Source organism: Xenopus laevis, chromosome 1S, assembly GCF_017654675.1.
Source record: "Xenopus laevis strain J_2021 chromosome 1S, Xenopus_laevis_v10.1, whole genome shotgun sequence".
NCBI classification, from domain to species: Eukaryota; Metazoa; Chordata; class Amphibia; order Anura; family Pipidae; genus Xenopus; species Xenopus laevis.
The window spans coordinates 25753398-25769330 of record NC_054372.1 but is presented as its reverse complement, the minus strand read 5'-3'; the positions used below and the strand labels follow the sequence as shown (position 1 = coordinate 25769330).

The window sequence follows — 15933 nt, the reverse complement described above, 5'->3', positions numbered from 1 at the left end:
AATGAATAATTAATATTCACTAAAGTTCTTTATTGGTCTTGGTTTGAGGGCTATGTAACATATCACAGATGCCTATTCTAAATACTTTTTCTGGTGAATTTAATGGTTGTAGAGGGGGGGAAGTAAATGTTTATGATTGTCACATGGTGATACTGGTAGATTGGTTCAGCCTGGCCTCATAAACACACAGCAGCCCAATCGCCCTATCCAGTGACTAAAGATGGTAATGCCTGTGTTTGTGGGATTTAGGTAATTTTTATGTATAATTGTGTGCTGCCAAATTCATGAATTGTGCAAGATTCAATTATTGGCATTTGGGGCTTTAGAATTTACAAGTTATTTGTGTGTGACATGCTGAATACCCAGATGAGATAACTAAAATGCACACTGTGCTGTATGGGGTACATAAAATATACAGTACTGCATAGAACAGAATAGCTGGAATGAATTGGGCAAAACAGTCAGTCCATAGAGCACACAGACATAAGATTGAAAGCTAATTTCATAGCCAAACATAAAGTATATGTTGGTGGGTTGGGTAGTAAGCCCATAACTAATGGTCCAGCCATAAATAAAAGCTCACTGGGTCCCAAAGGTTCATTCCAATATATGCATCTCATAATTTTACTCAAGTGAAAACTTGAACCTTGCCATTTTGTTGGTCGTAGTTATTCTTGTTTATATTATACTTCTTAGAATGTGGAATGTCGACTCAAGACCCAATGGTCTTGGGTTGTTTTAAATATATTGGTCTAAGACCCCTTGTCCTATTAAAGCAGCTGTTTGGGGAAGGCCTTTAACTGCTTCAATATAAGTGTCCCTGTGCACAAAGCGATGTCTGGCTTGCCCAAAACTCTTAAAGCTTAAGTAAAGAAGTAGCTAGATATTTTCTACATTATGTTTTGGGCTTCTGCACCAGCCCAAGGCAACCACAGCCCATTTAGCAGTAAAAATGTGTGCCTCCAAAAATGCCCCAGTTGCTCCCCATCTTCTTTTCTGATGATTCACTTCACATGCTCTGGGCTACTGTCAGTTACGGAGTTTAGGTACTAATTCAAAATATACTCGCAGGTAAAATTCTTGTTGTGCACTACTACAACCCATTTAGTGTGTTGCCGGTATTTTCTCCAATATATAAAACATGGCATTTCTAGCCATATTAATTTTTAGGGTTTAGTTCTTGAGATGTGTCGACCTGAGATGAACTGTAAGCCAGGCCTAATTCTCAACGTCTGTGCCCAAATGCACTAATGATTTTTTGGCTGAATGAAAACAAGGCCCTCCAACAGTGTTCCAAACTCTAGTGAAACCAAATCAGAGAAGAGCAGTGGCTCTTATAGCTGCATTAAAGGGAGGACCAATTTCATATTAATACTTTTGGTTTCAGAATGAGATGTTGGACTGGCAGGTATCTGAATACTTTGAACCATATAATCTAAAGACCTACGTAAATATCTGAAGTTTGTTTTGCTTGAGCTGGTGCTACAGATACAGCATCCTCTGGTATCAACACCATCAGAGTTTAGCTCAATTCTTGGGTTTGTTGGACCTTGGATGACATAACGTCCTCTGATTCTAATCATTATAACTGAGCTGGGGACATGGCTTGGGCTTTCTGCAGCAGCATAAATTGAGTTGGTGTAGGGAGGGTGAATACAGAAGGGAGGCAGGGATTGAGAGCTCTAAGCCTGATTGTACTCTGTATGAAATCTCAGATTGGCATATGGATTAGAAATACAGTAGTTCATGCTTCTAAAAACGGCATTCTCTACAAGACATGTATTTCATTCTCTGCTCGATACAGCACAATTCAAGAGGTCTTTGGGGTCATAATAATATGAAGTTTATTGTGTTGCTGTTGTTTCATAAATAAATACTTTTTTTTATTTTGTTCTTTTTTATTCTTCTGCTTTACTGCAAGTGCAGTGAAGCTGATACATTTCTCTCCTACACACTAGTCCAGCTGCTTAAATATAGGACATTCTAGTTTTTTTCTTAGGGAAAACTTGATTCGAATTCCAAAAAAAAAAAAATTTGGGTCTGGACTATTCAATCGAATATTAGACAATCAAACTTTTTCTTAAATAATCTCACATTCGAATTTTGAGTATATTTGAATTTATTCGAGTAAAAACAAAATTCACATAAATTCGATAAATCTGTCCATTAGAGTCAAACTCAGAAAATGAAAAGATACACTATCCTCAATAGTGCTTACATTTACACATTGCACTTCCATTTGAAATGATATGGTATAAGTGTGATATATCCATGCCACGTTCCTTACAGAGAAGTCCAGGTCTGCCCTTGGCCCCTTCCACTTTGGGAGTGCATAAATTGGAAAGTAGTATCAGATCAATATAATGCCCTAATACATATTAAACAAAGCTAGTATTAAGTGTGGCATTTCCTTGTTATTTAAGACGAGAAGACCATCTGTCTAGCTGATCATTAACACTATATTACAATAACAGACATAGCTACTGTCTGTAGTACTCGGTTGGGTTTTCCCAGTCCTGTGGTACATTCATTATAGAGATGTTCCCTAGTTACTACAATACACAGTAGAACAATCATACCCTTGGCTGGAGGATACTTCTCTCAAAAGCCTCCCATCTTGATAAATTGCAAATAAAAACTTGAAGTTGCACAGAAACCAGCAGAGAAAGTGCTTATGGGTGAAAGAATGTTCATAATCATCACTCGAGCGCAGCCATTTCCTGCCAACGGCACCATTTCTCCATAAATATTATTACAAGGGAACTATTTCTGTATTATTTATCCTTGACTTGTACAGTATGTTAACTTCTTTTGGTTTAACCATTTCACATTTTTATAGAAATGTAGCATTTATTTAATTAGCACCAAATAATATGAACAACTTATTTTAAAATAATTTTTGTGGGGTGTTTTTTTTTATTTGAAATTTTATTGATTTTCCATAAATTTGTGGCTGTTTTTAAGGTTTGTTTTTAGAACTTTTGTTAACCAATTTGGAGGCTTTACTGTACGTTCCCTAGGGTTGGAGAATAACTTTGGATTTAATGAGTTACCCTGTAATGTTACTGTTGCTTTGTGCTTAGTACTGCTGAATGGCTAAATTGACATAGTTTTATACAGGTATGGGACCTATTATCCAGAATGCTCGGGACCTGGGTTATTCCGTATAACCTATCTTTCTGTAATTTGGGTCTTCATTCCTTAAGTCTACTAGAAAATCAATTAAACATTAAATAACCCCAATAGGCTGGTTTTGCTTCCAGTAAGGATTAATTAAATCTTAGTGTGGATCAAGTACAAGGTACTGTTTTATTATTACAGAGGAAAAGGGTATAATTTTGAAAAAATTGGATTATTTGGATAAAACTGAGTCTATGAGAGACGGACATCCGGTAATTCTGAGCTTTCTGGATAACGGGTTTCCAGATAACGGACCCCATACCTGTATTACCATCTAAACAGAACATGAGTATATGTAGAAAGTTGCTAGATATACTCACGGCCTGTTTAGATGGCAATATAAAACTGGTGCAGATATGACATAGGTGGTGTTTTTTGTCTGTTTTTATCCCCAATGCTGGAAAAGGTGACCCTGCTCACTAAACCATACGCCTATAGGCATCTTGTAAGGGAATTATAACACTACAAAGAGCTGCGGTAGGGGGAATGAAAACAATGGAGACTTACACAAGGCTGACACTGCATGTAGAGTCAATATTACCTTCATAGGGATCTAAGAATTCATTCACCTTTTAATATTAACATTAATCAAATACAAAGGGGAAAATTCTGATATAACAATACTATAAGTGTTTGGGGTAAATGTATTGAGAAAAAAAACAGGAGAATTAATGGCTTATGGCTGTGGTTCATGTTTATTTCTGTTTTGGTTAGGTCAGGGTGATCTCACAGCTTCTGTTGCAGTTATAGATGATCACATTGTAAGCAGGCAGGTAAATAAAGTAAAAGAAGAGAAATTGATCAATGCACATTCCCTGGTCCCCTGTCGTGTAAGTAATCTATGCAGATGCATGTATTTACAAAGACAGGGGTTTTTTAGTTACAAAATTATGATCATAAAATTGATAAGCCTCCAGGGAATGTGCATTGATCAATTTCTCTTCTTTTTCTCTATGTCTGTAGTTAATTTGGCCAGATCAGTAGCACTTCCATTGTATTTTAGTACATTTTTATTAAGCCATGGAGTGCTCCCACAAACTTTCCTTTTTGCATTAGGTAAATAAAGTATCTTGTCAACAATAGGCACGTTGGCAAAATGTAAGATTCTTCTGTTGTTTGATAGTCTGGCACCTACAGTATAACCATCAGGTAGTGATGTGTGGGTCAGGGTTTTCCTGGCTGCACCCGTCCATAACCCGCCCTGCTGCAGCCCGCGCCCGCCCACACCCGCGCTTCCGGGGTCCTTTTATAGACCCGCGTCACCACGCTGATGACGTCACAATGACGTCACAAAAGGGGCGGGCGAGCAGACGCGAGACTATAAAACCGGAAGTCGGATGCCGGTATTTGAAGGTGGCGGGCGGCGAGAGCAGGAGAAGAGTTCAACCCGCCACCAGCAAGGAGCAGTGCAAGGTCGACCCGAACCTGCCCTTGGGTCCCGCACATCACTACCATCAGGTATTCCTAAATTCTACTCTTTCAGCTCAGTGTATCCCCTCCCACCAAGGGATGATTTCACTGATATCTGCATGGGAGCTGCACTTTCTGTTGCTATGACGACCCCATCACACAGCAAAGCAGGGAGCATTCCCTTTCTATCTCTGTTTATTTCTCGCTCAATGATGAGCAGTGTTACCAAAAATAGAGCTTTAGTGTTGCCTTGTTTGCCTGTGAGCTGTTCCTAATGTTTCTGCTGTGCCAGGATCCTGTATGCTGACCATCGTCATTCTTAATTACCAGGGTAGGTAGCAGCTCCCCCCCCTCCATATAGGGAATTCAGAGCAGGAATTTCTGTGTGGGCCGTAGCATCTGTTAGCCAGAAATATGAACGCTGCCACAGAGGACTTAGTGCAAGATTCTCAACTTCTAGCACTGGCATGAAAGTTTTATTATGCATCTGTTTAATTATTGAAAGATATACTTCGCAATGCTGTAAATCCATTAAGGCACAAGGCGAATCAGGAGGAATTCTTTTATGGAACAGGTAGAGGGCCCACAGGGCTTAGCACAGGGAATTCCCAACCTGTGGCTCTCACAGTAAGATAGAATGTGCTCTAGCATTAAGAGTATTAAGAATAATATACATTCAAGTGGGCCAAACCTTCTTTGAAAACCACCACATTGGGCTTTTGATTAACCGCAATCTTCTGATTCCTGGCAAATGTATGTAGTACTGTGAAAGGGCGGTTTGCTGACCCCAGAAGTGTCAGTATCCCTTCTTCTGCTTCCCTGCAATTGTATGAGTTCCCTGCGCCTATTGGTCAGACCAGTACAATTCTGCCATGGTTGGGACCAGACCCAATACTATATACATATATATTGTTCTTGGTCAATTTCAGGGGATACTAAGCTTGACTAAGCCTATTCTTATTCTTAACCTTTAACAGGGAGGTATAATATGACTTCGATATTGTGCACCTCATAGTAACCTACCTGTTAGCACCCATGGTCAATAATCAGCGCCTGCTAAGCATGAGCAAATCTCTTCAAAGCATATGATCACTGAAAAAGTCATAATTGATAGCCTTGTCTAAAATGTAACTGATCTAAATGTAACTGACCTAAATGTAACTTTGTATATATCAGTCAACATTCTTGAGAGTCCAGGTTATTCCAATTGTAGTATGTTTATTAGTTCAGCAGGCAGAGGTTTTACATCTTTAAAGAGGGGGAGAAAGAGAAAATTGCCAGCGCATGGTTTGCCTTTAAAAATAATTCACAAAAAATGAGGTGTTGGTACCACACTTTGGTCAAAATATGTAAGTTTACGCCACGTCAAGGCTGAGCTTACATTTAGTATGTTATGGAAGGGCCATGGGTGTAAGTAGATATTACTGGGCCCCACAGCAAATTCTTTTTCAGGCCCCAAAATGTTTAGCAGTTGATGTTTTTTAACAATATTTATTGAAACTGTATATGAATTAGGGCCTCGTGGGGCCCCTATACCTCCTGGCCCCCCTACAGGACGCAGAGTCTGCTTCCTCTATAGTTACGCCCCCGGGAGGGGTTAATTATAAGCAACTTTTTAATTGACCTTCATTAAAAAAACACAAATAATAAAAGAAGAAAATCAATTGCAAATTATCTCAGAATATCACCCTCTACATTATACTAGAAGCTTAAGGAGAAGGAAAGCTACAGACATTTTATTGCCAATAGATTAGCCACAATAGTGCAAGCTAGAATGCTATATTTATTCTGTAGAATGCTTTACCATACCTGAGTAAAAAGCTCTAGAAGCTCTCTGTTTGTTTAGGATAGCAGCTGCAGTATTAGCTTGGTGTGACATCACTTCCTGCCCGAGTCTCTCCCTGCTCACTTATAGCTCTGGGCTCAGATTGCAGCAGAGAAGGGGGGAGAGGAGCAAACTGAGCATGCTCACACCCGGGGCAAGGAGGTTTAAGCTGAAGGCAGGAAGTCTGATACAGAAGCCCATGTGTACACAATAGAAGGAAAGAAATGCTGTTTCTTTTGACAGAGGACTCAGAGCAGCATTACTTTGAGGGTTTACTGGTGGACCTTTCTGATAAGGCTCACTTAGTTTTAACCTTTACTTCTCCTTTAAAGGTGAACAACCCATTTGAATGCCTTCATCCATGCAGCAAAATGAAAGTACTGTTTAAAAAAACATGTTTTTATTCTTAGATTTTACTCTTAGCTTTTTTATCATGGTAAAAATATGATCCTTCGTTATTATTCATGTGTTATCATACCGGTAGGCTGAATCCTCATGGGCTATTTTGAGCACCTGTGCTGGGTACTTTCTGTTTGCTGACAGTCCTCATGTCTGCTCAACAGAAATGGCAGCTCAAGGGAAACCTTTATACTGCTGAATATGAGATTGCTCTGTTCCATTTAAGAGTCAGTTAAAAGAACAGAAATACAAGCTCAGCGTTTTATTTCTACTTTCAACCAGACTTCAGAGTATCCAGAAATTGTATAAAAGTACTAAAACAAATAGAAACAATGTAACATTTTTCTCATTCTGCGGGGCTGCCCCCAAGGAGGTCCAGTGTTAGGGTCCAGTGTGTAGAATCATCAGAGAGAGCTTTGGAACCCTTATTTTAAGCCAAGGTTGGCCTGTACAAATGTTGACCAAAAGATGAGGTGTGAAACAAAAAGTCTGCATAATATATTATTATTGAATTAAAACAATCAAGTTGAATTTTATTGGAGAGAGTCCTAATGCAGGCAGTAGAGACTATTTCCTAAAGGGATATCAAAAAAATTGTATCTAAGGTTAATAAAGAGGCACTCTACAATGTTGCTTATTTTCAGTTTGGAAGTGTTACAGTTAATTTTTCTGCCATCTGATTCTAATTAAATAACTATATAGCTGTGGTGTGTACTTCTACTGATTAAACATAATCCAAAAATCAACGGGAATTCCAAATGATTTTATTCCTTAAAATCAAAGTCCTTCACAGTAGTCTAATCCCAAGTAGACCCCCAGTTTAAGGGCCATGAGTAAAATCAAACGAAAAACATAAACAGGATAGACTTATTGTTAGTTGAAAAAGAAGCCCAGATGATATATAAAAAGTAGAAAAATCTTTATTTGGACATATTCAAGCCTGACACGTTTTGTGCCAAAGGTGGGCACTTACTCATACATTTTGACTGTATGTGTTTAATACACATTTTCTAATGTTATAAAAGTCCCGTTGTTTGTGTGAATTGAATTCTATGTCTACTTTACCGTGAACCTTGGTAACATTTTTGAAGCCGTGTGCCATATACAGTATATCATTTTTTTACACCATCAGAGTTAAGTATTTAATAAAATTGGTCTCATTAATGTTCCCCACTGAGTATGTGCCGACTCTGACCAAAATAAAGACCAGTTTGTATAGTGTTCTGTGTTGATCTTTGTTTCCTAAGGGATACCTCATTTAACACACGTTACTATCGGTGAAACACACAGAGCCACACTGCAAGGCAAACACATTATAAAAAAAACCTGGAGTTTGCTTGTACACTAGTGCAAGGTTTATCTGTTTTACTCCTGTTCAAGTGCTTTATTATTCTACTTATATACTGGAGATCTCCAGTACGTTAAACATTAGAGTGCCATGCCCTTTCAAGCTAGAGTGCTGTGTCGTGTTCCATACCCAGAAAGTATTACTTTTATTTATTCAACTGCCATAAGGTGGCCATACACAGGTCGATAAAAGCTGCCGACAGACCGTGTCGGCAGCTTATTGGCCCGCGTTTTGGGCCCCCCGATGGGCTTCTCCAATCGAGATCTGGCCCTCGATTGGATGGGACGAAAAATTCCTTCGGATCGCGGCTGCGTCTATTCGTTGATGCGGTTCCACGATCCGACCGCCCATTACTATTCCTTAGGATCCGATCGTTGGGCCCTAGGGTCCACAATCGGATCAGCCCGATATTGCCCACCTCAAGGTGTCACCAAACGAGCGGATCTCTCTCTCTTAGACTTGAAAATATCTAGCTGTTGGTTACTGTGGGATAGTGTTGCTTACTCTTTGTGACATGGGATTCATTTATTGTACCCACTGAAAAATAATGCTGTCTAAAGCTGGCCATAGACTCAAAAATCCGTTTTTTTGGCGACATTGCCAAACGAGCGGATCTTTCCCCGATATGCCACTAACGGCATGGCTATATCGGAAGTAATTCGAACGTTCGGCCATATGGTCGGACGATATAATTACGATACGCCAAGGGGCTCCGACGGGTCGGTCGGGTAAAAATCAAACCTTCCCTATCGATATCGATCGGGAAGACCCGTCGGAAGCCCCCATACACGGGCAGATAAGCTGCCAAATTGGACTAAATGACCGATATCGGCAGCTTTATCTGCCCGTGTATGGCCACCTTTAGCTTCATGGCTTAGAGCACAACTATCAACAAGGAGACCTGGTCATTTTAGTCTGATTTACCGGAAGTTATACTGGGGCAAAGCAAAACATTGTAGGGCCAAGTCCTTTCTCCAGTTGTATAGTAAAGAACTGGATGTTATTAATACATAAAAGTGTATGCAATACAGAATAGAATGGTGCTTTTGGGAAAATATATATAGAGAGGGAGATTGTGACCACTGTGTGTAGTTTTCTTCCACTTGTGCCTTTCATTGCTAGCAAGCTTATAAGGATAAAATAGAATAGTTTGGCATAGTTCTAACACTTCATTAATGTTTTAAGACAAAAATGCCTATTTTAAGCCTCCATTAAAAGTCATTTCAGACGTGGAACATTCCTTTTTATTTTAAGCAGTGTTTTCCAGTTTCCCAGAAAACATTAATCCTTCTTGCATTTAACGGTTCTTTAAATAACTAATTATCCAGATAACTCCATCATTCATATTAGTGGTCATTTTTATTTTCTATTCCATTTCTTTAAAAAATATTTTTCCTAGTGTCAAGTTTGATAGCTCGGCTTGACTGGTTTGTAGTTAGCCTTTCCTTATATTGTCCTATAAACTCACTGAGTCTCTGCTTGCTCTTGTCACAGTTTAAGTTCTTATTTGTCATCATTTTCAGGTACATTTTGTGCATCTGAAAATTGTGCTTAAGGAGGCATCATATCTGTTAGCTCCTATAGGGGATTTACTAAAGGGCGAAGTGACTAATGTTAGCGAAAATTCGCTAGCGAGAAGTAATTTTGTTACTTTGCCAATTTACTAACGGGCACAGCATAACTTCGCTAGTGAAGGAGATAGACTCTAGCGGTAATTCGCTCCCTTACGCCTGGTAAAGTTGCTCTCAGGCGAATTCACTAAAATGCGGATTTTACTGAACGTTACCTCTTGCGCCAGACTTGCACCATTGAATCACCATTGAAGAAAGGTGCATTTCCAGGGACCAGGAGTTAAACAAAGTACTGTCCTTGGAAATTAGGGAGAAAGCTGTAATGTAACAATATCCAATTAACACGATGGCTAATTTGGTGTTCTGATTCCTTCTTTCTTTATATTTCACAGCAGATATATGGAGCGACCACTCTTTTCAAACTGATCCAGACCTGCCACCTGGCTGGAAGAAAATCAGTGATATTGCTGGCATCTACTACTGGCATATACCGACTGGAGCAACTCAGTGGGAGCACCCTGAGTCAGCACCTACAGATCTCCCAGCCTCAAGCAAGGGATCACTTAGCTCTGTCACCTCATCCCCCACACCAGAATATGAGGTACAACTTACAGTTGCATTTCTAGCATGTTCTTATGAAATCAACTGCCCTATTACTAAGTATGGCTGCCCTAGTGGAGCTTAGTTGGCTGTTTGTGCACAGATGATTCCTATTTTAAGTTATACTTATAACATAGCCATACATTTACATTATGGCCACTGTTTAAATGCTGATTTAGTATGCTAAGGTAGAGCAAGCACCATGGCCATCTTCCTTGTGTGAATGCCGTTAATCGGAGGAAGCAGGCCCGGACTCGCAATCTGTGGGTTCTGACAAATGCCAGAGGGGCTGTTATAAGGTTCCATAGAAAGTCAGTATTTAGTGGGCTGGTGGTGGGAGCTGTTTGGGCCTCTGTGTAGGCTTATTGGGCCTCTGTGTACCTCAAATGCCAGGGCCTATTTTAATTCTCAGTCCGGACCTGGGAGGAAGAATGTAGATACCTAGAATTGGGTTCTGTGTTTTCTTTTAAATGCCTTGTTCTACCACAAGGGAAGGTACCTGCCATTGCTTATGCAAACATATTTGAGGAGACATATTGCAACCCACAAAAACTGAATTTTACCAATTTTGGACCTGAAGTTTTATTGTCAGCTTGATCGTTAGGTGAGGGGTTTGCTAAAAGGCAACTGAGAGGGTTGCAGCAGTCCAAGAGAGAGATTCCAAAAACTGAACATATTTGTGGCTTCTGCATCCTAAGGGCTCGTCCCAACAAACTCTTTTCCCTGGTCTCCTCTGTGTTCAATTTAAATGCGTTCAGATGCAGGGGAGAGCAGGAAGGAATGCAGTGGACTCTTCTTTATGGGCCCGTACTAATATAGAAGCATGTAAGTGCCGATCGCAGGTGTAAAGCAGCATGTTTCATTCCACTTGCTTCAGCACTTGTGTCAGTACTTGCCCCTTTAAATTAATAGTCTGCTTTCCTTCCTGCGCTCTCTTGTGGCTGAACACATTTGGGGGGTTATTTATCAAAGTTTGAATTTATCTCAATATTTTCTGCTACAAACTCCCATCAAATTTGCTCCTGTTTTTTGCGCTTATTTATTATTACATTTTCCCAAAAATTTGCTTTGCGGAAAAAAATCTGATTTTCAAGTTCTTTTCTGATTTTTCATCCGATTTTCAAGATTTTTTAGGATCTTTCATGTGGGACTTCTCCCATTGACTTATATCTAACCTCGACAGATCTGAGATGCCGGATTTTCTGATTTGGACTTTTCCATCCTCGGGATTTAATACATTTCCAAGAAGTTCATGATTTTTTAAAAGTCAGGTTTTATAAAAAGAAAAATACCAATTTTTAATGATTTTTGCATTCGGAGTTTAGTAAATAACCCCATTACACTAAGCACAGGGAAAAATGCTTGTCTGGACATGCTCTAAGCCAGAATCATATGTTATAAAGTAATGGGTTAACTAAGTGGGTTAGACAGGCAGGTTACAATCCAATGGTATGCCTTTAGAGTTGTGTGTGGCAAACTCTGTAAAATGGGGTCGAATTGAAAATTTTAAAATTTTCGGTTTTTTATGGTCAAAGCCTTCAAATTTGGCTAGGGAATTATTCAATTTCAATTACATTTTTTTAAAAAAAATTTAAATTTGATTTTCGAGATTTATCATGCTCTGGCCTTTTAAGAATTCGAATTCGACTTTGCCACCTAAAACCTGCCAAATTGCTTTTTAAGTCAATGGGAGAGATCCAGGGATCAGATTGGGAGTTGTTTGCAGCCTTCCTGACATTCAGGTTTTTTTCTGAGAAAAAACTCGAATCGAGTTTTTAAAATTCGAATCAAATTCATTGATCCGAGTTTAAAAAATTTGATTTTTTTTTTTCAATAAATTTCGATTGGTCGAATTTATGGGAGTTTAGGGTAGTTTTTAAAAACTTTTTAAAAATGTGACCTTTGTCAAATGTGCCTCTAAGTGAATTGTTCTATTGTTTAAGTGAGCATAGTGTGCTTTGCTTTCCAGTGCTGTTTATTTGCACCCGTGCCACTTTTATATGGCTTTTAAGCATTAAAGGGGATCCCCACCCAAAACTTGCTTTTGCATAATAATAAGAAAATAATTCTAATCGATTCTCCAGTTTACATGAATTAAAAATTATCTTTGGTTTTAAATTTATTTATAAATGTTATTTCTACTGAAAGCAGTATCTGACTGGCTATTTATAGTCTCTGCTCTGCTGGTTCTGACTTCTAAAACAGTGTAGCAGAAGCCAGTTGAGTCACAGACCTGGAGGAGAACTGACTTAGAGAACAGAGATACTGTGTTTAATACATACAAATACATACAACTTTATTGAATGTATATTTATAGTTCTATAATTAATTTTTAATATTTAAATAATCATTAAACCTCAACTGTACCTTTGGGGGCTCCGTCACAGTAATCGTTACTGAGCAGAAATCAATTGTGCATTGGAAGTAATTATTTAACAGTATACAAAAATAAGAGAAGCTAATTGATTATGTATTGTTTTTGGAGATTTCCACTACATTTATAATACCCTTCAGGGCTGCGTGATTGGTGTACATCTCATGGGAAGTGAATCAATGCCTGGAAGGAGAGGCATTTAACCAACTTTAGGCTGAGACTAAGGCTTGAGTCACATTCCTAAGGTACGGTTGTTCCCGCTCATAAATGGGCAAATAATTGCACCGTTCAATATTGTGTCTTCTGAGGCCAAAATCAGTAAGGCACACTCTGTTGCCCTAACCCTTAAGACTTTATTGAAGGCATCTTGGCACCCTTTGAGCTTCTTTCCTAGGCTTATGGCATTACCCTAAATGAAAATCTAGTACCTGCTCTCCAGTGGTTAAGGATGACAGCCTAATTCTATATTATACCTATTCTATACAAATCAAAAAATAATAATAATAATTTAATGTTTCGGGTAACTAAATCTAGAAGGTGCCCAGTGCTTAATAAATATATATTTGAATGTATTTTTAGGAAGGCTGTAAGGGTCTGCTCTGATAGTAGCCATTGTCAGCACAATAAGTACATGTAAGCTTATGGGGAAAATATAAATAAAATGGAGTTACTGCTGGCTCTTTGCAGGTTGAGTCAATTGTGCTACTGGAAGAGAAGCTGCTATCAGTCACCTGATTGTAGATACTAAATTAATTTAAATTCTAAATAATTTACAGGTGTTATTAGCTTATAGATTCAGGAGTGAACCAATTGCAAAGTTGCTAGAAATAGGCTATTTATAGCATACTAAAAGTTAAGTAAAGGTCAACCATTCTTTTAATATAAACCTTGATGTGGTCAAAATTTGTATAAACCAGTGTCGGACTGGCCCACCAGGATACCAGGAAAACTCCCGGTGGGCCCAGGTGTCAGGGGGCCCTTGTGCTGCTAAGGATTTGGCCTATTTCATGGCCATTTCCTATTTCTTTGAGAACAAAGAGGCTAAATAGATGGAATAATAGATTATAGTATGTAAAGAATAAAGACTAGGAGAATAGAGGTTGAGTGAGGAGAATAATAATAATAGTGCTGAGATTGAACCCCTGGTCTATGGTTCCTTGGTGGGCCCCTGGTCTAAGGTTTTTGGGTGGGCCCCTGGTGTTCCAGTTCGACACTGGTACAAACAATTAGAAATGATCTATCACGTTCCCCAAAGCCTTGAATTCTCTGTCTGTCTGTTTCGTTGGGCCCAAAGCACCATGAATCTGTCAGCTTTGGTGTTATATTTGGCAACTGGGTCATAAGGACTTCCTAATTGATGATTTTATACACTTACCCCCAAACAAGTAACTGAGAAGCTTCGCCCCTCCCCACTTCAGTTGCAAAGGTCAGGGTTATTAACACCAAACCGAAAATCTAGAATACAGTTTTCAAGAATAACTTGATGCATTTGACAAATTCTGGCTTAATACGATTTTTCTTCAGCACACCACTTACTTTTTTCAGGGTGCATCCACTCCCAAGCTGCCTCCAAGTCAGCCAAATTCCTTATCTTGAATAACAGGATATGAAGCACACCATCCTCAGGCTTTGCCCTTAAAACATTTTATTTCAGCGGAATTTCACACACAATCTTTCGGGGGAAAACCCCTTCCTCAGGTGCATTACACACACAGTGAACCTCATGCTTTAAGTGCCCCTTACATCATGTGACCGTTCACCAACTTCATTAACCCCTTAACATCTTAGTACAAAAAGTCCTTATTCCATACACTCTCAATTCATTATAGGTACATAATTTAATACCTGTAATACATAAATAAATAATTCATCTTAATTTTAAAACCAGTTAATACAGTTAGTACATCATACAAATTAATCCAATATCAAAGTCTTACATTATTCAGTTATAAAAAACATTGCAAACTAAAATTTTAATTTAATCCCATCGGCATTAGAGAATCTAGTCGTTTTATCCACACTGCCTCTTTTCTTAGTAACTGTTTCTGTATGTTACCTGCTCTGACAGAACTTACTTGCTCTAATATTGTCCATCTTAACTGCGACACTGTGTGTTTACTGTGAAAAAAATGTTTGGCTACTGATAATTCAGAGATTCTGTCTTTCTTTTCTTCCTGTTTATTTGTTTCTTCCAGCTTTGCTGTATAATTTCTTATTTTGCTTTTATGTTCATTTAACCGAGTCTTAATGGATCTACTCGTCTGCCCTATATATGTTAATCCACATGGGCATTTTAACATATAGATTACTTCCTTACTATTACATGTAAAGTGCCCATTAATCCTAATGGGAAAACCTTTTGTTGGGTGTGTTATCGTCTCCCCACGTATGATTCCATTACAGTGTGCACAATCTCCACATACAAAAGTGCCATATTTTAGGGGTGCCAATAATCCAATATTCCTATCTTTTTTTAGGACTTTTTTGGATACCATTTCTCCTATTGTTCTCCCTGTTCTATATGAAAATAAAGGAGGATTTTTAAATAGTTTAGCCTGAGAATGGTGTGCTTCATATCCTGTTATTCAAAATTCTGGCTTAATGCATTGAAGGTTACTGTGTTCCTAATATGCACAGTACTATATCTGCCACACTGAAACATATTCCTTCCCGGCATAGCTGAGCTTCCTTAATGTGCTTCCTGCTTTTATCATAAGGAATCTAGAAGGAAGAGGAGAACATTTGAATTAGTTGATGGCCAGACTCCAACAGGAAAGAAATGTTGATGTTTCCTTAAAAAGTTCTTTTTTGATTGTGTATTTTCTGTAGTGTAAAAATTAAAAAATAGGCTAATAAAAGCTAATTTATCTTAGTATTTGTATGGCTATCAAAGCATCTTTCATTCTCAATGTACTCAACTGTTAGATACAGTAGCAATGATCAGTGTTCTGAGGTTTGATTTAACATGCATAATTTTACCACTGAATCTATGCTTCTGACCACGCTGACTTTAATCAATAATGTGGCTTTTTATGGTTATTATTATTATCATTAAAGGTAAAGGAAAGGCTTTGTGCACTTGGGGGAGCCAAAGTGATTGAAAACCCTGAAACCCCGGGGTGGTGCTCCTATCAGCAGAAAACTGCACTGGCCCAGGGTTATACCAGTGAGTACCACGGAGCGATCCTCTTCTGGTACGCTGCGTTTTCACCCAACAGTTGGATAA

At 38.7% G+C, this 15933-nt stretch overlaps 1 protein-coding gene across 14 annotated transcripts in view; it reads left to right on the top strand.

Annotated features, from left to right (window-relative positions):
* The window catches only part of apbb2.S (amyloid beta precursor protein binding family B member 2 S homeolog), a 162533-nt gene that overhangs the window by 76928 nt on the left and 69672 nt on the right, over positions 1 to 15933 (top strand). For 10 of the 14 annotated variants that reach the window (XM_041579441.1, XM_018243108.2, XM_018243104.2 and 7 more), the window contains one exon: positions 10126 to 10334. In XM_041579441.1, the coding sequence (XP_041435375.1) occupies positions 10126 to 10334 (209 nt within the window). The remainder of the gene's footprint in view (positions 1 to 10125; positions 10335 to 15933) is intronic. The other 4 variants (XM_041579436.1, XM_041579443.1, XM_041579442.1 and 1 more) reach the window with 1 other exon arrangement.